General features: G+C 50.4%; 2 protein-coding genes across 4 annotated transcripts in view; one reads left to right on the top strand and one right to left on the bottom strand.

Annotated features, from left to right (window-relative positions):
* The window catches only part of NBEAL2 (neurobeachin like 2), a 31,514-nt gene extending 23,438 nt beyond the window's left edge, over positions 1-8,076 (bottom strand). For all 3 annotated transcript variants that reach the window (XR_008615690.1, XM_055079609.1, XM_028479178.2), the window contains exon 1: positions 7,846-8,076. Coding sequence is in view for 2 of the 3 variants with exons in the window: in XM_055079609.1 (XP_054935584.1) it covers positions 7,846-7,896 (51 nt within the window). In the remaining variant the exon portion in view is untranslated. The remainder of the gene's footprint in view (positions 1-7,845) is intronic.
* A 2,247-nt stretch (positions 8,077-10,323) lies between these two features.
* The window catches only part of CCDC12 (coiled-coil domain containing 12), a 27,483-nt gene continuing 16,337 nt past the window's right edge, over positions 10,324-21,469 (top strand). Inside the window, exons 1-2 of the mRNA XM_028479499.2 lie at positions 10,324-10,493; positions 20,303-20,427. Of these exons, the coding sequence (XP_028335300.1) occupies positions 10,383-10,493; positions 20,303-20,427 (236 nt within the window). The 5' untranslated portion in view covers positions 10,324-10,382. The remainder of the gene's footprint in view (positions 10,494-20,302; positions 20,428-21,469) is intronic.

Consider the following 21,469-nt stretch of genomic DNA (forward strand, 5'->3'; position numbering starts at 1 on the left):
ATCTGAGCTCCTCCTTCCATCCCTCCCCCCTCCCTCCTTCCACACCAGTCCCATCTGGAGCACCCACCCTAACCAGCAGGGCCCAGAAGGCAACTTTCTTTCCCAGGGGCAGGGGGGAAGGACAGGGACTATACTGAACATGTAGGGACAAGGGACACATCACAGACAACACCCTGAGACTGCTCCCCAGGTGCCACGGACCTCAAATCAAGGACCTCCAGAACTACCTTTGCATGGATGGCTAATTTTTTGCCACTTGTGGGCCCCAGACCACAGGGCCAGGGCTGAATGGGCCCCAGGGAAGGGGCCTGACCCCAGCAGACTGGGCCAGGCCCCCCAAAAAACCTAGACAGAGCAGCCCTCCACCCTGTGGTTGGACACCTTCCTTGTACATTTTGTCACAGAGCCAGGGCCCAGGCAATTCAGAGAGGGGCTGGGGCCACCAAGGTGCAGGCCCACACCACTATGACTTTTTGCCTGTCAGTTACCTTTGGCGACCTCTCCACCCTCTGCTGCTGGCAGCCTCCCTGCTCACCTACCTCTGTCTATACCACTCCTCTCCACAAACCAGCAAGGACACCAACCTGCCCAACCCTGAAAACACCAGAGCAGGCCAGGGCTCTTAGACCATTTCTTTTGAACTCTTCCCACTGCAAATGGGAAAACGGGGGGCCCCAGAGGGGATGCCTCATCCACTAGCACAGTTGCAGCTGAACCTCTGTTCTAGGCCAGGATCACTCACGGTGGCTAGAGCCAGTCAGCCCAAGCTGACCACATGACCCACGACCCTGCCTCAATGACCCCACACATCCCTACCTACCTTCAAAATTGTCCCAACACCATCCTCCCTTCTTCTAGCCCCAAACCACCCCCAGTCAAGCCACAGTCTCTCCCACCCAAAACCTGAGTCCTTCTTGCCCACTGCAGCTCTGCTGAGCACCTGTAAGCCCACATTTGACCATGTCCTCCCTCCCTGACCCAAAGATAAAAGGCTTAATTGCTAAGCCAGGCATTCTGTGCCCCTAGTCCAACCAGGGACTGCTTCTCCAGCCTCTCTGACCTTCCACATCTGTAATTCACATTCTCCTGTGCAGGCCTCTGATCTTCCCATGCCCCACTGCCATCTGTGACTTGGGCTTTTGGTACTTAAGCAGGAAACTCCCACCCTCCTCACGGCCATCACCTGGATTAGCCCTCCCAGACCTGACAGGCCCCTCAAACTCTGCACACCCCTGCTTTCTGTCCCTAGAACCACACCCTCAGCCTGTCCAGTCCTGCAAACTTCCAGCAGGTCCAGGCTGGGCTGGGTTCAGGACTGAGGCAATCAAGGCAGCAGCCTTTGTGGGTTCTGGAGGGGCAGGAGGGGTCTCTAAAGCACAGTAGTAGGCAGGGGTAGGGGTAACTGCTGGTCTTGACTCTGGGGGTCTCACCTCTTCTCCCCAGAAATCCTCGGCCTGGCTCTGACCTGGGCCCCATGGCTTGAGGCTGCAGTGCTGGGGGATGAGGGGGTCCCTGCAGGCACCGGGGCTGGGAGGCAGGGCAGAGCAGGGGCCTCGAGCATGGAGGCAGTGCTGCATGCCGAAGGCTCCAGAGCCGGCAAGAGGTGGCTGTGCTGCTCAGGATCCCCACACTCCTCTCAAAGCTCTGCCTCGCTGGCTCCTCCTTCCCTTTCCAGCTCTGAACAGGAACGTGGGTGGGCCAGCCCAGTCCCCACCCCAACCTGACTGGGCCAGGGTCCCAACCCTGCCCCTCCCATGAAGGCAGGTCAGGAGCAGTCACACTCCTCCCAGGGCCTTGCAGCAGGGGAGAAAGCTGTGGGTATGGGGGTCTCAGAGTCACCCCTGTAGGGACCCCAGTCTATGCCCAACCAGCCCTGAGGACACTCAGTGCCGGAGGAGGGGAGCTCCCACGGGTTGGTTAGGTCCTGGGTGAGCATGGAACTGCCACTTCCTCAGAACTCTGAGGTAACCCGGGAGGGCTGAGGGCAGGCGGCTGAGGCGTGGATGGGTGGGTGGGGCTGTCTTTCAGAGGGACAGGGACCACTGAGCTCCTGACACTGTGCTGCCTGAGACCTGCGTGCCTTACCCCGAGCCTGACATCAGGCCTGGCTTGCCCTGTGTCTCAGGGACCAGATCTTGTCCCAAATCCCCCATCCCCAAAGTTCCTTAAACAGTACCCAGCGCCCCCAGTACCCATCAGTTACCACTACTGTCTGAGCAGCCAGTCAGCTACCCTACCACAGGCCCAGGGCACGTCCACAGCCTCCCCCCGACATCCGAAGCCCCCCATGGGTGGTGCCCACCTCATCTCCAGCCTCACATGCCATATTCACTGGCTGCCCCACTGGATATTACTCACTGTCCCCTCTGCCACAAGTCTGCATGTGCTTTGCTCTCCGTGTTTCCTCTGCTTAAATGTATCCCCATCAGAGGCAGCACCTTCCCCAAGATGCAGCCCTGTCTGGTACTTCAGAGGCCGGGGGTGCCAAATTGAATGTGGTTGAGGGCATGGGTTCTGGAGTCCAGACCTGATTCTTACACTTGGTAGCTTACTAAATATTAATCTCTCAAAAGGGAACTCTCCTACACTGTTGGTGGGAATGTAAATTGGTACGCCCACTATGGAGAACAGTATGGAGGTTCCTTAAAAAACTAAAAATAGAGCTACCATGTGGTCCAGCAATCCCACTCCTGGACATATATCCGGAGAAAACCATACTTTGAAAAGATACATGCACCCCAATGTTCATGTATCATGAACAGCACTATTTACAATAGCCAAGACGTGGAAGCAACCTAAATGTCCAACAACAGATGAATGCATAAAGATGTGGTACATATACACAGTGGAATATTACTCAGCCATAAAAAGAATGAAATAATGCCATTTGCAGCAACATGGATGGACCTAGAGATGATCATACTAAGTCAGAAAACAACAAATATCATATGTTATTACTTATATGTGGAATCTAAAAAATGATACAAATGAACTTATTTACAAAACAGAAACTGACTCACAGATTTAGAAAACAAACTTATGGTTACCAAAGGGGAAAGGTTGGGGGGAGGGATAAATTAGGACATTGGGATTACCATATACACGCTACTATATATAAAACAGATAATCAACAAGGACCTACTGTATAGCACAGGGAACTCTACTCAATACTCTGTATTATAATAATAATCTACATGAGAAAAGGATATGAAAAAGAATAAATATATGTATAACGAAATCACTGCTGTACAACTGGAACTAACACAAATTGTAAATCAACTATATTCTGATAGAAAATAAAAATGAAAAAAACAAAACGAACGATTAATCTCTCTGTTTCAGCTGCCTCTTTAAAACCATCTCTTTGCTTAACAGGTAAAGGCTCTCCAACCACACCCACCAGCATGTGGTAAGGTGAGTGGGAGCTCCACTCCCAAATTCAGGGGCTCTGCCTTCCCAAGCCCTTGGCATTCCAGGGCAACACTCATCTTCTCCTCACCCACCTCCATGAGTGACAGATGAGTGGCAGACCTTGGTTCACTGGCAGAGCCAAGGTCCCATGGGCCACTCCCCAGCTGGCTGTCCCAGGCAGGTGGAATGGGAGGATCTTCATGGACCCCAGGTTAGCGCTAGAAGCAGGGTAGGGAGAGAGGACTGAAGCTCCATAGCGGTGATTCTTCCCAGTCAGAGTTGCCTAGGTGGTAGTGAGCACCCCATCTCCTGGAACAGGCAAGCAGAAATGGGATAGGGTGGGGTGGGGCCTGACCAGGATGACCTCCTTCATGTGTGGAGGTCTCCCCACTCAGCATTAGGAGGGGGGTGGCAACGTCAAGCTGAAGGTGGCTTTTGGCTACACCAGGACGACTGGAGGTCAGACTTGGAGGGCCTTGGGCCAAGGAACGAAGCAGGAAGATGGGGACTTTGCCAGGGGCAAGGACAACTGAGGTTAGTGGTCCAAGTGCCTAGGTGGCTGGGCCAGTCTCTCCCCCTTACCTAGGGAGGGGGTCTTGAAAGGCATGGACCTTCTGGTCTCCATAACATCCCTCAGGGTTTAACCTTCCCCTTGTCCTGTCACTTTGGAAAACAGGAATTTCCTTTCAGGGTCCCCATAGTAACTGACCTGTTTCCACGGTGACCCCACACTTCGACATCAGCTCCCCAGTTGCCATAAAAACTCCAGGGATTACCAGCCCCTCCCCCAACCCTGGACTCTGTGCTACTCTCCCCATCACCTCAGTCCCTCCGTCTTCAGTTGCCTCAGTAATAAAGGCAGGTAGGAGGAAACCTGGTTGCCCCTTTAAGGTACAGAAGAGGGTTGGGGGGGTGGTCAAGCACCAAGGAGGTCCTTTTTCCCATTTCAAGATGGTAAACTGAGGCACAGGAAGAAATATGACCCGGCTAAGGTCTCGGAGGGAGCAGAGGGCCTGACTAGGTTTCCATGAGGCGGTAGAGCTCAACAGTCAGGGGTGAGGGACCAGGGAGGGGCGGGCAGAGCAAGGTCAGCTCGGGCTCTGACCTGACCTTCCTAGAACCCTGAGTCCTCAATGGCATAAGCAGAGAGTTCAGCCTAGGCTCCCCAACTGTACCCTGAATGTTTGTCCTGTCCTGACTTTTGGGACCCTAAGTACCCCTCAGCTTTCATGCTCCCCAATGCTCCCTTTCACTGGAGGGCTACTGAACAACACTACTGCTCCAGCCTGAAAGAGGGCCACTCATCTGCATATTTTGCATAACCTTTACATGCCACCCAACTGCTAGCCTACTGGGTGCTGCCCCAGTCCCCTTATCCTCTCCACTTCCTAAGCCCTCACTGGGGAAGCCCTGCTGGGTTGAGTCCTCTGGATGTGCCCCCACCAATCCAACGAACTTGCCTCTCACAGTTCCCACTGCCATGTGCTTGCTCCTCCTGTTCCTGTGCGCTCAGCCCTCCAGGCCCAAACTCAGTCCTCTGTTAAGACATCCCTGATCAGTCAACCCAGACTCTCAGCTAATACCCAAGGAGCACCTACTAAATGTGAGGCGTGGGGAAACCGCAGAGTAGCAAGCACAATGAGGGTTCAAGTGGGGACATGCCTGGGCTGAGGTCCAGCTTGGGCTGCGGGAACAGGCGGGGAAGGCCTCCTCAGACAGGAGGGAGAAGGCTCCAGGCAGAGGAAACAGCTTGTGCCGTCCCAGGGTGCAGGCCCACCTGAGTCTTCCCGCCCACAGGACTAGACCTTTCCTGGGTAAAGGAACACAGGATGGAGGCTGGGCCAGAGCTCTGCCAGACTCTGCCCCAAACCTGTCCAACGACCTTGGTACGACCCTGCCTTGGTTTCCCCACTAAGGCTCTGAGGGGCTCAGACTGAGTGATGTCCAGGGGGCACTCTGGCCCTCCTTCCTCCTTCAGTAGCCACCCACAGCCCCCTTGCCCACTCGTGGCCCCAAGAGGTAGGGGTAAGCAGGCCTGAACCTGGGGTCTGTGAGGGGAAAGGAAGGGCAGAAACAGGGGTGCTCCCAGGGCGGGCCTAGACCCACAACTGGGGAAACAGGTTTGCCAGCTGATGTCAGCTCTCACTGTTGAAGGGAGGGGCGAAAGTATTGGGGGAGCCTACTGGCTGGGTAGCTGGCCATTTCAGGGGTCTCTTAATATCCTCTCTCAGTTCGACCCCTTACCTTATCTTCTCCTCTCCCCCAAGCACACACACAATAGGTCCCTGGCAGGGCTCAAAGTAGAACAGCCACCAACCCCCTGGGAGCTCAGTACAGAGGGTGGAGACCACGTTCCGGGAGAAGCAGGACCAAGCCGGCAGGAAGGCAGTGCTGGGAGCCTGGCTGGAGCTTCCTCTCCCCAGGAAACCTGGCCCCTCCCGGCTCCTGGGTTCACACTCATATCCTGGATTTGTTTGCCTGGCCCCAGGCCGTACCCTGCCTGCCCAGGCTTCTAAGGCTACAACCAGCTAGCCTGTGCCCCACACCTGGCCTGTGAGGTGAGGAGCTGGAGGGGGAGAAGGGACTCAGCCCAGATGAATGCTAAACACCTGTGAGGGACTGACCACTTGCCGAGCTCAGCTAGAAGGGGCAGCAGGAGGTAACCACGTCGGAGGTACAATCCTGGGAAACTGCCAAGACACCCTTCCACAGCAGCATGCCACCCAGCCTGAAGACCCACCATTAACAACCCTCAGTCTCGTCACCTCGTTCAAGCCCCCCGTCGCCTGATCACTGAAGAAACTGAAGACCAAGAACCTGCCCACGACCACGGAGGCAATCAGAAGCTTGATTAACATCCCTCAGACTCATCACCTTGTTCAAGCCCCCCTTTGCCTGGTCACAGCTGAAGAAACTGAAAACCAAGAACCTGCCCATGACCACGAGGGCAATTAACATCCCTCACACTCATCACCTTGTTCAAGCCCCCCTTTGCCTGGTCACAGCTGAAGAAACTGAAAACCAAGAACGTGCCCATGACCACGGGGGCAATCAGAAGCATGAGGGCCAGGGGCAGGTTTCCTCCCAAATCTTTTGCTCCTTCACAAGCACTGACCTTTGGAGATGGAGACAGAGAAGCTGGGGTGAGGGGATCCAATGTGGCAGGGAAGCAGGAAACTTCTCTGGCCTGGACCAGCCATACTGGCTATCCCTCTGCACAGTCCAGGCCACCAGAGGCCAGGACTGTGCCAAATTTACAGATATGGAAGCAGAGGCTCAGGGGTGTAAAGAGCATGCCCTGGGTCACACCAAAGACAGACTCTACTCCATGCACTGCTTCTTGCCGGGTGCCTGGACTTCTCACCACCTAAGCGGGCTCAAGAAGCTATGGCCCTTATGGCCTGGACTCCTGATACCTGGGGCCCAAGTCCTGGCCTGCAGTCCTTGGAGACAGTCGGCTAGCCTCTTCAGAGGGCCGGCTGATTTGAGCATGAACTTCCCCCTAGTGACGAGATCAGGGGCACACAATAGTGCATTGTGCCCAAGCCACACCTGAGCCAGGAGTATGATGCCAGGCAGGTGCAGGGAGGAAGGCTGGTGCTGGTTGAAGGGGAGGGGGGGCGTTACCCTGGGTTCTGTCCTTGCTGTGAATACAGAAGGAAAGTGGGGGCCTATGTGTGCGAGCCACAGTTTGGGGTACACCTGGGTCAGAGTTGCTCCCTTCACCTTCTGAGGCCACTTGGGGTAGTCTCTGAGAAAGGACGGGGAGCTCAGGAGAAAATGGCCTCCCTCCATCCCTTTCAAACATCCCTCCCACCTCACCCGCATTCCCCATTTTCACCCAAAGCATCCAAGGCGAATCTTTTCTTTGGGCTAGACCCCCCGTCCCCCGTAATCCACACCCTTCCCGCCCGGGAGTTGGGGTGGGGCCACCTGGGGTCAAGGAGGAGCTCACCACCGGCAGTTCGCAGCAGGGTATCTGAGGAGTTGACTCAAGTCAGACCGAAGTACGGACGCCCCCCTTGCATGCCTGGAGCCCCCCAGCTCACTCAGACCCGTCGGCCCTGACCACCCAACTGGGCTGCGCCCACAGGAGGGGCACGCCCAAATTCAAAGTAAACCTCCCGCCCCTTCCGACCCGGCCAGCCTTTTTTTTTTTCCCGGGCCTCAGTTTCCCCATCTGTAAAAGGGGTAAGTGCCCTGTCTTGGTCCAGGCCCCTCTCCTCAGGGACAACCGAGGCTGCACTGTCCTCACGCAACAGGCTCCTGTAAGGTCCGCGCCCGCGAGGGCCGACCCCCAAGTATAAGTGCCAGAGGCACCAGCCGGCCGGGGGCGCACACGTGCGTGCGGGGCCAGAGCACGCCCGGCGCGTGCGTATACACGGCCCAGGTGGCGCCGGGCGCAGGTGCAGCAGACGCCGGGCGCGGGCTCACCTGCGCGTAGTAGAGTAGCCACAACTCGTAGAGCCGCTCCGAGGCGGCCATGGCCCGACCAGGCTCCAACCCTGCTGCACGCCACCTGCTGCCGCCGCCGCCTCCTCCGCGCCGCCCGCCGGTTGCCCTCGGCCAGGCCCATGGGCGGAGGGCGTCACTCCAGGGCGGAGCGGCGCGGTACTACTGAGGGAAGTAGTACTGGCCGCCGTCGCGCTGCTCCTCCTCCCGGTCGGCCACCGCCCGGCTTCCTGCGCTTCTGCAGCCGCCACCGCCGCCCCGCCTATCCCGGGACCGTGCAAAGGGCGGGGAGCCGGACAGGAGGAGGAGCCTGAGGTCAGGGCGGCCCGGGAGGTCGCCCAGCAGCCCCGCCCCCCGCAATCCGCCCCCTCCGGAAAGGCCAATCTGAGCCTCCCGGACTAGGGTCGGGGTCAGGGATTCCAGATTTGCCCTACGTCTAGATCTAACCGGGACGCAGCCCGCCTGGCTGGAATGGCCACCACTCCTGGAAGGGACAGGCTCGCGGGATTGGGGGAAGGGGCTGCGGGCCGCGTGCAGATGGGCAGGGTCCTTCAATAACTGACGAGGACAACAACCGTGACAACCACTTGTAGAGTTTACCACGTGCCAGGCGTTGGTATAAGCGCTTATGGGGAGAACGAAGTGTCACTTTTTTAATCCTGTTGTTAGTGGAGCAGGATTGTGTGGCAGGAGTGCGGGGCGGGGGTGGGAGGGAGGGGATCAGAAAACAGCAAGACACGCCTGAAATAACTCCGGGGGAGCAGTTCCCTCCATCTGTTGGTCAGATCCCTGGAAGATTTAGGTACTCCTCGCCTCGCCTGGATCCCCTCCTCCAGGAAGCCTTCCTAGATACTCCAAATGGAGGCACCCTTCACTCCAGGGCTCAGCACTTGATTCACATTTTTTTTCTTTAACTTCAAGAGGTTAAAGGCTAAAGGGTACCTCATGCTTCTGTTTAACAGGCAGAGAAACTGGGGCCCAGATGGGCCAAATGAGGACCACCTGGGCAGCATGGACAGGGACAGAGCCCTGACTTTCCAGAACCATTGCCACCATCACCCCTGGGCCTCTTCCCCCACCTCCCCCTACCCCCCTTGGGAGGTGAGGAGGGCCCATGGTGTTGGGCAGGGGTGAGGCCCTTTGTTGGGGCTGGGGGGAAAGTTTGTGGGACCCAGAGAGTTACCATCAATTGGAGGAATTGACCAGCCTGGAGCCCCCTAGACCTTGGGTGGCCAAGAAGAGACAGACTCTGTCCCCATACCCATCCTGTTCTGTCCTCCTGGCTTCTTGGGCATCTCCTCCACTCTGGCCTTTTCTTCTGCCCCGTCGATCCTACTTCTGACATTTCCTGAACACTTATTACATGCGTATTGGGTACTACCTGCATACCAGGCCCTAGCAGGGCACCCCACCCGATGCAGGGGAGAGGGCACCAAAAGGCCCAAGTTACAGAGGTCAAGAGGGTCGTTTGTGGGGGCCAGTTGGACAGGGGTCTGTGGCACTGGGGGTCTCTGAAGGGAACCCGGAAGCAAGGAGTTGGTGTCCATCTGCTGTCAGCCTGGGAAGGGAGGCCACAAGCAGGGAACAGCTTTGCTGAGAGACAAGTCACTCTCCCCAGGTGGGAGGAGGTGTGGCTCTGGGAACCTGGATAGGCTGTCAGAAGATACTGACTTCAGCCAAAGTGGTCTCTGGGTTGTCAGGGCATGCTAATTAACTTCGGAAAGGATACCCTGGCAGCTCCTGCTGGGAAGCAGTGCACCTATTAGCGGAGGCCAAACCAACTCTCAGCTTAGTTCTCAGGAACTAAGCTCAGGGTGGTCCCTTAGGGCCCACTGGGCCCAAGTTGGGGTTTGCTCTTCTCCAGGTTAGGTAGTCTGACCCTGGGTACTTTGCCACCCCGGGGCGGGGTGGGGGGCGGGCGGGGGGTTGGAGGTGGGAGGGGATCATCCATGAACCCAGAGGAAAATGGCCATTCAGCCAAGCCCTGCTCTGCTTAGGTTTTGTCTGAGCTGAGAGTGGACAGAGAAGGGCCCAGAGGCCCATGAACAAGTGCATCCAGGAAGCCACAGATAGCTTAAGAGGAAAGGACAGGCAGACCTCTTAGGCTGGGATCGGAGTAGAGAGTCAGGGAAGGCTTCTTGAAGGCATTCGAGGCTTTAAGAATCAGAACAAGTGGACAAAGATGGGTCAGCGCATTCCAAGTGGCCAGCATGGTTAGCGCTTAGGTAAAACCAGAGCGATTGACGCGCTCTATCCTCCTTCACTCAGGTCTGGTTCCTCTTGCCGCTTTTTTCCTGATTGGTATTGGACGAATCGAGCCTTAGAGCCTTCTTTGCCGACCCCCGACGAGTTAGACGTTTTGTGGAGGAGGAAGAGGGCGGGTCCTCCTGTAGCAACTCAGCATTGGTTGGCTTTCAGGACTTCCTGCTCTCCCATTCTCGTCCCTGGATTGGCCGTGAGGGGTTCGACTAACACCTTGGGCCTGCGCGCTGCGGGACGAGAAGAGTGGGGGCGGGGGGATGTCTGCGGGCAAGATGGCGGCTACTGCGGCCGGTGTGGGCCGGTTGGAGGAAGAGGCGTTGCGGCGAAAGGAACGGCTGAAGGCCCTACGGGAGAAAACCGGGCGCAAGGTGAGGAATGCAGAGTGAGGGCCGTGGCTGAGGTACCCAGCGTTTGGTTCCGGGAGCAGGGCGAGAGGGCAGGGGACTACTGGGAAAAGGCTACTGCCGGGGACGCGCATGCGCGCTGCTGGAGCATGCGCACGGCGTCGGCGCCCGCCTAAGTCTGGGTCTGCGAGAACGGTACTGTGCTTGCGCTAGTGCTGTCGCGCGTGCGTTGGTATGGTAGGGCAGTGGTCGACGCGCCGCAGGCCCTTTCTTGCCGGTGTTTCCCGTGTGGATTTCCAGGGCCAGTTTTAGTTTCATATGCTCGTCGGCTTAGGCGTGATTTGTTCTTGTCTGAGCACGCTGAATCTTCCGTTTTCCCATGACCAGCCGGCCTCCCATTCCTGGTGAAATACCGCGAGTCTGGCCGACTCTCCGCTGTGTGCCAGAGCGCCTTGGGCAGGGCAGTACGAGACTGCTCTGGGCGCCCGGCTGGATCGTTGAGTACAAAAAACCAGAAGGAAAGATCCATGTCTGGGTTAGGGTAGACCTAAGGGAAAGAGGCGGGCGCTTAGTTCTTTACCAGGCTCTTCTTTGGGGATGGACCTCCTATTCCTGTTAGTTGCCAAACTTGGAAGCATTTTTCCTTGGTCTTGTTTGACACCAAAATGGTCTGATTCCATTTCTACTTCGTTGTTCTTTCCGAAGTAATCGAGAGGAAGGAGAACTCTGACGTTGACTACTTCTGTGCCAATCGTGATCCTGTCACTTGGGGTTGTAGGATTTGGGACTAATTGCTTCATCTCATGAGCTCCGGTTTCTTCATGTCTCCAGTGGAGGATAACAACCCCTAAACATTCATTCTCACTGGGTTATTTTGAGATCTAACAGGATAATCTGTTAGATTATCTGTATGCAAGAGCCCTAGAGAGTATACAGAGTACAGAGGATGGACGTTGTTCGCTCTGCTGTTTTGGGGTGGGCAAAAACTTTGTCCTCAACTGTACAAAATACAAAGGATATTAACTATCTAGACCTGCAATGGATGGGGGGAAACGGGGACTCCATTTTCCAACTTAAAAAAATAAGGCAGGTTGGTTTGGCCCGTTTCCTTTCTGCATGGCTGTCTGGTGTCCTGCGAGAAAGTGTAAGGGGAAGTAATAGAAAGTGAAAGCCAGCGGGATTGGCTTCTGTTTTTGTTGGCAGTTTGTCGGCTCTGTCAGTTATTCCTGCAAACTACCTGGCCTAGGGATGCTCAAGACCTCAGCCTTTCAAACAGTAGCTAGTCAACCCGAGCTGTTTCCTTGGATTTAGGGTCCAGATTATGGAATTGAGTTTGAGGGCAGAATACAAAGGACAAAATGGCATCCTCAGGCCCCCTTACAATGGGAAGGATGCCCCAGGCTATCAGGAAAACTGACCTTTTAAGAGGGATTCTCTCAATGCGCTGAAAATATGGACCTATTTTTTTCCCTTTACTTTTAAAAAAATTGTAGTAGAATATACATAACAAAATTTACCATTTTAAGTGTACAAATCAGTGACATTAAGGATATTCACAATGTTATATAATTAAACCACTATTTCCAGAACTTTTTATCATCCCAAATGGAAACTCTGTACCCATTAAACAATAACTCCCCTTCCCCTTCTCTCCCCAGTTCCTGGCAACCACCATTTTTTCTGTCTCATTGAATTTGACTACTCTAAGTATCTCATATAAGAGAATCACATACTACTTGTCTCTCTGTGACTGGCTTATTCATTCAGCATAATGTTGTCAGGGTTCAGCCATGTTGCAGCATGTATCAGAATTTCATTCCTTTTTAAGGCTGAATAATATTCCATTGTTTGTATATACCACATTTTGTTTATCCATTTATCTGTTAGTGGGCATTTGGGTTGCTTCTAGCTTTTGGCTGTTGTAAGTAGTGGGTATACAAATATCTGTTTGAGTCCCTGTTTTCAGTTCTTTTGTGTATATATCCAGAAGTGGAATTTTGGGATCATACAGTAATTCTATGTTTAGCTTTTTGAGGAACCACTGTGTTTTCCATAGCTGCCACATCATTGTACATTCCCACCAGCAATGCACAAGGGTTCCAGTTTCTCCACACCCTTGCCAACACTTTTTTTTAAATGTTTTGTTGGTTATACACGTGCTAATTGTGGTTGTAGTTTTGATTTGCATTTCCTTGATGAGTAGTGATATTGAGCATCTTCTCATGTGCCTGTGGCCATTTGTGTATCTTCTTTGGAGAAATGTCTATTCGATCCTTTGCCCATTTTTAAATTGGGTTTTGGTGGTTGTTGTTGAATTGTAGGAGTTCTTAATGTATTCTGGATATTAACCCTTTATCAGATGGGTGATTTGCAAATATTTTCTCCCATTCCCAAGGTTGTCTTTTTACTTTCCTGATAATGTCCTTTGATGCACAAAGTTTTAAATTTTAATGTTCAGGGCTTCCCTGGTGGCGCAGTGGTTGAGAGTCCGCCTGCCGATGCAGGGGGCGCGGGTTCGCGCCCCGGTCCGGGAGGGTCCCGCGTGCCGCGGAGCGGCTGGGCCCGTGAGCCATGGCCGCTGGGCCTGCGCGTCCGGAGCCTGTGCTGCGCCACGGGAGAGGCCACAGCAGTGAGAGGCCCGCGTACCGCAAAAAAAAAAAAAAAAAAAAAAAAAAAAAAAAAAAATTTTAATGTTCAGTTTATCTTTTTCTATTGTTGATCCTGCTTTTGGTATCATACCTAATAAACCATCATCAAATCCAAGATCATGAAGCTTTTCCCCTGTGTTTTCTTTTAAGAGTTTTATAGTTTTAGCTCCTACATTTAGGTCGTTGATCCATTCTAAGTTAATATTTGTATATGGTATAACATAAGGATCCGGTACATTATTTTGCATGTGAAGATCCAGCTTTCCCGGTACCATTTGTTGAAAAGACTGTCTTTTCTCTATTGAATGTTCTTTGTACCCCTGTTGAAAATCATTTAACCATATTTGCAAGGGGTTGTTTCTAGACTCTCCTGTCCCATTGGTCTGTATGTCTGTCCTTATGCCAATATCACATTGTTTTGATTACTGTAGCTTTGTAGTAAGTTTTGAAATCAGGAAGAGTGAGTCCTCCAACTTAGTTCTCTTTCAAGATTGTTTTGGCTGTTTGGGATTCCTTGAGATTCCATATGAATTTGAGGATAGATTTTTCTATTTGTGCAAAGAACACCATTGAGATTTTGATAGGGATTGCACTGAATCTGTAGATCATTTTGGGTAGTATTGTCATCCTAACAATATTAAGTCTTCCAATTCATGAGCATGGGATGTCTTTATGTTTATTTAAGTCTTTAATTTCTCTCAACAATACTCTTTAATTTACATTGTACAAGTCTTTAGCCTCCTTGGTAAATGTATTCCGAAGTATTTCATTCTTTTTAGTGTTGTTGTAAATGGGATTGTTTTCCTAATTTCCTTTTCAGATTGTTCATTGCCAGCATATAGAAATGCTGCTGATTTTTGTTCATTGATTTTGTATCCTGGAACTTTGCTGAATTTATTATATATTCTAACAGGGTTCTTTTGGTTTTGGTTTTAGTTTTGTTTTTTGTTTTGTTTTTTTTGTGGACTCTTTAGGGTTTTCTGCATATAAGATCATGTCATCATTGAAGAGAGATAATTTTACTTCTCTTTCAATTTGGATGCCTTTTATTTATTTTCTTGCCTAATTGCTCTGGCTGGAACTTTCAGTACCATATTGAATAGAAGTGTTGAAAGCAGGCATCTTGTTTTGTTCCTGACCTTAGGGAAAGAGTATTCAGTCTTTCACCATAGAGTGTGATGTTCACTATGGGTTTTTCATATATGATCTTTATCATGTTGAGGAAGTTTCCTTCTATTTCTAGTGTTGAGTGTTTTTATCATGAAGGGGAATTGGATTTCATCAAATGCTTTTTCTTAATCAATTGAGATGATCATGTGGTTTTTTTCCTACATTTTATTATTATGTTGATTAATTTTGTAAGTTGAACCATCCTTGCATTTCACGAGTAAATTCCACTTAGCGGTGGTGTGTAAACCTTTTAATATGCTGCTAAATTCAGTTTGCTAGTATTTTGTTAAAGATTTTTGCAACAGTATTCATAAGGGATATTGATCTGTAGTTTGTCTGGCTTTGCTATCAGGGTAGTGCTGATCTTGTAGAATGATTTAGGAAGTATTTCCTTCTCTTCATTTTTTTCGAAGAGTTTTAGAAGGTTTGGTGTTAACTCTTTAAGTGTTTGGTGGAATTCACCATTAAAGCCATCTGGCCCTGGGCTTTTCTTTGCTGGGAGGTTTTTGGTTACTTATTCAGTCGTCTTTTTAATTATAGGTCTATTCTTATTTTTTATTTCTTCATGAGTCAGTTTAGTTACATCGTGTGTTTCTAGGAATTTGTCCATTTCATCTAGGTTATCCAGTTTGTTGGCATACTGATTACTACTTTAACTGGTTTAATCTTCACAGTTCTGACTTCAGAAAGCTCATGACTGTGAACTCATTTCTGAAAAATGTACATTTGGAAATCACATGACTTTCCTCTTGGAATTGAGAGCTCACTGGCCTTTGGAGTTTCCTTGTATTCATTTTAAGAAAGAAGATTTACTGTGAAGCCACAATTTTGATTCCATTGGAAGCTTTTTCCTTTCTTGGCATGCGTATCTAGGAGCTCCTGATTTTTCCACTTGTATAGTCCTTTTCCTGCTTAGAAAGCGAAGTTAGAATTTTTAGTTGACTCTTCGATTTCCATGCAGTGGTGTCAATGGTGCATTAGCAGTAGGTGATGAAATATTGTTTGGTTTGTTTCAAAATGGATTATTAGAGCTAGTAATCCATTCCTTCAATAAGAGGTGTACTGAGCACCTACTGAGCACCTACTGTGCACCAGTGATTCAGGCACTGGAGGTACCACAGTGAACAAAGCACACAGAAGTCTGTGCCCCAAGCAGCTTCCATTTAGCTGGGGGCACAGATGGTCAAGCAAAATATATCTAGTGTTAGACGGAGATGGTGTTTTGAAGAAAAGGAAAGAAGGAAAGAGAGATGGGGAGTACATGGTGCTCCTCTTTTACTCTATAGCTCTGGCAGTTTAATTTCTTTATTAAAGGCAACAGTGTTTTCAGATTTAACATGGCTAATGATACCGCCTGCCTGGCTTATCTTATCTGGTCTTGATGACAGCCTTGAGAAGGAGGAAGAAGGAGGGCTAATTTATAGGTGGCAGCACTAAGGCCAATAAATGGGAGGCGGTTTTATTTGTCACATAAGGAGGAGGTATCCCAGGTGAGTGCTGGGGTTAGGAGGGACCATGAGAACAGGTGGTGGCTCTCTTTATGCACTGACTTGGGCTGGTTTCTCAGAGGCAGGGTGGGGGGCAAGTTGAGAAGCTTTCCTATATAATTTCTGATTCCTTGAGGTTTTATGAATTACATCCCCAAAAAACAATAGTGGAAAAAGAGTATAGGCCCAGGACTTCCCTAGCAGTCCAGTGGTTAAGAATCCGTGCTTCCACTGCAGGGGGCACAGCTTTGATGCCTGGCTGGGGAACTAAGATTCTGTATGATGCATGGTGTGGCCAAAAATAAATAAATAAATTTAAAAATAAAGTAAAAAAAAAAAAAAGCATATAGGCCCTAAGTCCAAGCTGCTCGTATGTACATGCCTTAATCCCTACTGATTAAGATCCCAATTAGTCCTGATTCTGGCCCTTCTTCCCACTGACAAGGATGGGTGTAGCCTTATTTGCCACAGTTCTTTTTATTTTTGGTATTTTTTTTATTATGGTAAAATATATATGACATAAAATTTGCCATTTAACCATTTTTCATTGGCATTAAGTATATTCACAATGTTGTGCAACCGTCACCACTATTTCTAAAACGTTTTCATCACTCTAAACAGAAACTCTGCACTCATTAAGCAATAACTCCCTATTCCTCTATTACCCCGGCGCCTTGTAGCCTCTAACCTACTTTCTGTCTCTCTGAATTTGCCTGATGTAAATACCTCATATAAATGGAATCTTGCAGTATTTGTTCTTTTGTGTTTGGCTTATTTCACTTAGCAAAAGTTTTCAAGGTTCATCCATTCTAGTATGTAACAGAGTTTCAATTCCTTTTTAAGGCTGAATAATATTCCATCATATGTACATACCACATTTTGTTTATCCAGTCATCTGTTGATGGACACCTTTTGGCAGTTGTGACTAATGCTGTCATTGGTGTATTGATGTACTTTTTGATGTATAAGTATTTGTTGGAGTCCCTGTTTTCATTTCTTTTGGGTATATACCTAAGGAGTGGAATTGCTTATAATTCTGTGTTTAACTTTTTGAGAAACTGCCAGACTATTCGCCAGAGCAGCTGTACCATTTTCCACTACTACCTGCAATGCATGAGGGTTCCAATTTCTCTACATGCTTGCCAACACTTGTGATTTTCCTTTAAAAAAAATAATTATAGCTCTCCTAGTAGGTGTGAAGTGGTATCTCACTATCGTGTTGTTGTTTTTTTAAAATTTTATTTATTTATTTATTTTTTGTCTGCTTTGGGTCTTCGTTGCTGTGTGCGGGCTTTCTCTAGTTGCGGCGAGTGGGGGCTACTCTTCGTTGTGGTGCACGGGCTTCTCATTTTGGTGGCTTTTCTTGTTGCGGAGCACGGGCTCTAGGCGTGCAGGTTTCAGTAGTTGCGGCACGCAGGCTCAGTAGTTGTGGCACGCAGGCTCAGTAGTTGTGGCGCACGGGCTTAGTTGCTCCGTAGCATGTGGGATCTTCCTGGACCAGGGCTCAAACCCATGTCCCCTACATTGGCAGGCAGATTCTTAACCACTGCGCCACCAGGGAAGTCCACTATTGTGGTTTTGATTTGCATTTCCCTAATGATTATTGCTGTTGAGCATCTTTTTATGTGCTTATTTGCCATTTGTATATGTTCTCTGGAGAAATATCTACTCATGTCCTTTGCTCATTTTTTAATTGGGTGGCTTGTCTTTCTGTTGTTGAGTTTTTTATATACGCTGGATATTAAACCATTATCAGGTATGGGATTTGCAAATATTTTCTCCCATTCTGTGGGTTGTCTTTTCACTCTCTTGGTAGTGTCTTTTGATGCACGAAAGTTTTTAAAATCTTGATAAAGTCCAAATTATCTTTTCTTACATTTTGTTACCTGTGTTTTTAGTGTCATATGTAATCTCCACAGTTCTTGAGTGACGTTACTTTTGGGGTAGATGCCTGGGGAAAAGACAGTCAAGGGTCTAAAATCTGAGTTAATTTTTCAGTCCACAGTCATTTCTTGTGGGACCTGTGAGTGGGGAGGAAGTACGGCCTACCTACTGCCAGCAGATAGGAAGCAAGTGGTCTCCTCCCTCAGGGAGGAAGTGGTGCCCCACTTTTAGTTCAGTCTTCTGATGTTAGACGAGGCCTCTGTGGGACAGACTCCAGGGTCAAGCGCTGCCTCAGCCTGCTCCTGTTGATGGAGAGTGCCTGTCTGCCCCATGGGGTGGCTCCCTGCTGGCCCCCTAGACTCTGTGCAGGTCCTTCATTGATACCTTCTGTGCCCATGGTTTTGCTGGAGGCGTCAGGGTTTCAGGCATGAGGTTGATTTTCCTCATGGTGTTATCTTCCTTTCCTCCCTCACAAGACTATAAACTTATATTTAGTGTAGTGTGGAGGAATCAGTGCTGAGATTGTGACAGATGGACTCAAAATTATAGTCATGAAGTTTCTGTGTATTATTCAGCAGTAAAGCTCCATCATGGTTGTGCAGCTTAGCAGTTTTACAAAGTGCTTCCTTGCTAGCCCACCTGATGCAACTGATTTGAGAGGGGGCAAGACAAGAAGAGGTTCAGGTGCTCAAGGTTATGGAACATAAGTGACTCTTCTGGATTCCAGCCCAAGCAAGACCTCTTGCTAGAGTGGGCTTTTATGCAGGGACAGCCCTGCTTGTAGCAGCATCCCGTAGGTCAGCCAACCGAGGTTGACAGGTGGAAAGACCACATACGATGTTCGACTGTGCTCCTGGGGTTCATTTCCTGGGAAAGCCAAGCGGGGTCCAGGGAGGCTTCATGGGAAGGCAGAGTGGAACATGGGCTGAGTTGTGGTGGATGGGACTGGGAAGGGAGTATTAAAGTAGCTGGAGAGGAATGTTCCAGGGGAGCAGTTCAGAGATGGGAACATTCAGGGGCACAGAAGGGAGAGTGGGGGATGCTCCAGAGGGTTTGACAGCAAGCAGTTGGCAGGGATTGGGGCAGGGATGAGGTCTGAAAGTGCTGCTGGGTGCTTTGGTGGCCAAGTTCTGCAGGAGCCAGGGCTTGCAGCTGCAAGGGCAGCCAGCTTGCCCGGCCACATATTTCTGTATTGCAGTATTTGAACCTCATTTCTTGATGCTCATCCAGAAGTTCCAAGCTGGGTGAGTAGGTGAATAGTTCAAGGCTGTAGGTGAAGTTCTGTGGCATCTCTCTACCATGCCATCCAGCAGGGCACTGTGAGGCCGCTTTCTTTTCTGACCTCTTCCTCAGCAGCCAAATGGTGGCTTCTGAAGGTGATTCACTTGGCACAAATACTTGCCCCTTGGCTGTTGGCTCTACCGACATTTGGCCTGGATTGGGCTGTCTCTTTCTGCCCTGAGACAGGGAGACTGGTTGTTGGCCTAGCCAGCCCCTCGGGTTGGGTGTGATCTCAGGGCCAAGGTCTGGCTGTCAGCTTTCAGGTTCAACAGCAGTTCCTGTTTTTCACCTGGCTCTAGAGACCAGAGCAGCACTGTTCAGTGTTCTACATATAATCTGTGCTGTCCAGTACCATAGCCAGAAACCACATGTGGCTCTTGAGCCCTTGAAATGTGGCTAACAGGACATTAATTTTATTCCATTTTAATTAGTTTACATTTGAACAGCTACACTTGACTTATGGCTGTCTTATAGGATACTGCATCTCTGGAGGACTTGCTTCCTCTAGACCATCTCATAAGAGACCATGCCTCTACCTAACTCCCATTTATTTATTGAGAGCTAAGAGGGAGAGGGCAGGTGGAAACCCAGGGGACCATCAGATCAGCCTGGGGGGCCTAAAAGTCCAATGTGCTACCCATTGCACCACAGAGCCAGGTCTTGGGGGGCCTAGAGTTAGGGCAGAGGGCTTTGAAGTTGTCAGTCTTCGTGGCTGGTGTCTCCAGCACATGCGTATCCCTGACCTTCTGTGTGTGCACCCAGTGCAGTTAAATGCTGACCATTCAGCGGTACACTTGTGATCTTCACACTCAAGGAATGAGCATGTGGAGAGTGGGAGCAGTGCCAAGGCAAAGGGGAGCACGTTGAAACTGTCTGACTTTGGTGCGCTGGGGAAGGTCCTGGCCAGATGGGGGCAGAAGAGGGAACTGGAGGGAAGGGCTAGCAAGTTGGGGGGGCAGAGTAGGGCAGTGAGGGGGGCGGTGGAGGAGAGCCCAGTGAGCTGGGGGGATTCTGACTTGTGCATGTCCTGATCACCTCTCAGGAAGTTGTCTCTGTCCCCACCCCATGTGGCCACACCCCATGCCCAACACCCTGATTGCTAAGTCACTTGAGGAGGTGACTGCTTCTTGGGTTGACAGCCTTTTGCAGGTTGGCAGTCACAACATTTACACGGCCATTTGTGACAGGATCTCGTGACTTGTTCAGTCCCCAAAGCAGCCCTTTGAGGTAGGTGTTGGTTTCTCCCTATTTAATAGACAAGGAAACCTGAGGCTGAAGGGGCCTCTTGTGCCTATGCTTTGCCGTGTTGCCAATCCTGGATGGTCCCTTAGGCCCTGGCCCTGTATCCCTCTCCACTTCTCAGCCCCAGGTGCTTGGGAACAAGCGGCCCCCAGGAAGGGGTCTCCTTCCCATCACACACAGAAATTGCCACCAGGCTGCCTGGTGGGAGCTGCCTGGCTTAGCGGAGAGCATCTGCTTTGGAGCCAGGTAACGTGGTTCAAATCTCAGCTCCATTCATCACATCTTTGGGATAGAAGCAGATCTTCAAAACTCTGAGCCTCCCTATCCTAGACATGACTTCTGACCTTTTCAGTAGCTAGGAGCACAGAGAAAGAGGTCCAAGAAGTGTCCAGCTCAAGATCTTGCCCATGGGCCTTTTATAAACATGGGTGTCTGTCCTTTATCCTCTGCCCTCTTGGAAGCAAGAAAGTCAAGTGGTCCTCCAGCCCTCTCTGCTGAGTGACAGTGGGTGGAGCCCACTCTGTTTCCAATGGAAGCAAAGAGGACATCCTCCTGGTACCCTGGCTTTACTCAGCCTAGCCCTAATTCCTTGAAGGTGGAATTCATTTTTAGTGCAAAATGTTAGATTAACAAAGTGGATTTGCAGAGCTGCAACCTTGACGAGGTTTGCAGTTCCCATTCATCTTAAGGACTGACCTCTTCCCCACCTCTGCTCAGACCCTAAGGTCTTAGAGCCAGTGAGAGAGAGAACCTTGTGGGTGGGAGGTTTGGGCTCCCAACACAGATACCTGTTGATGAACTATTGTTGAAACTGGATTCAGTCATCCCCTTGGAGGGCCCTAACTTGTTCATTTGTAAAATGAAGGTGTTGGTTCAGTCAGAGGTCCTCAGACCTACCAGTGCATCAGGATCACCTGGGGAGACAATTTGCAGTCTCTTCTCTGGCCCCATCCCAAACCTCCTGTCAGGATCTTAGAATCAAAGCATTTTTAAAGTTCCCCAGATGATTCTGATACAGCATTTTTCTGGAAATCTGTGATCACTCCCCTGACATTCTCCCTTGACAAAAGGAAGTAGAACATCTTTCCCTGGAGCATTAGCTGCTCTTTCTGACTGCAGGAACTCTGCAGCCGCTTCCATGGGAGGAGTGGATGGTTAGTAAAGTACATGTAAACAGGGAAGATAACACGTAAACAGGGAAGATAAGATAACTTGTGAGGGCTAGGATGGGTGTGTCTGTGTTGGGGTGGGGGGTGTTGTGAGGGCTAGGATGGGTGTGTGTGTGTGG

The sequence above is a fragment of the Physeter macrocephalus genome, chromosome 18 (assembly GCF_002837175.3).
Source record: "Physeter macrocephalus isolate SW-GA chromosome 18, ASM283717v5, whole genome shotgun sequence".
NCBI lineage: Eukaryota > Metazoa > Chordata > Mammalia > Artiodactyla > Physeteridae > Physeter > Physeter macrocephalus.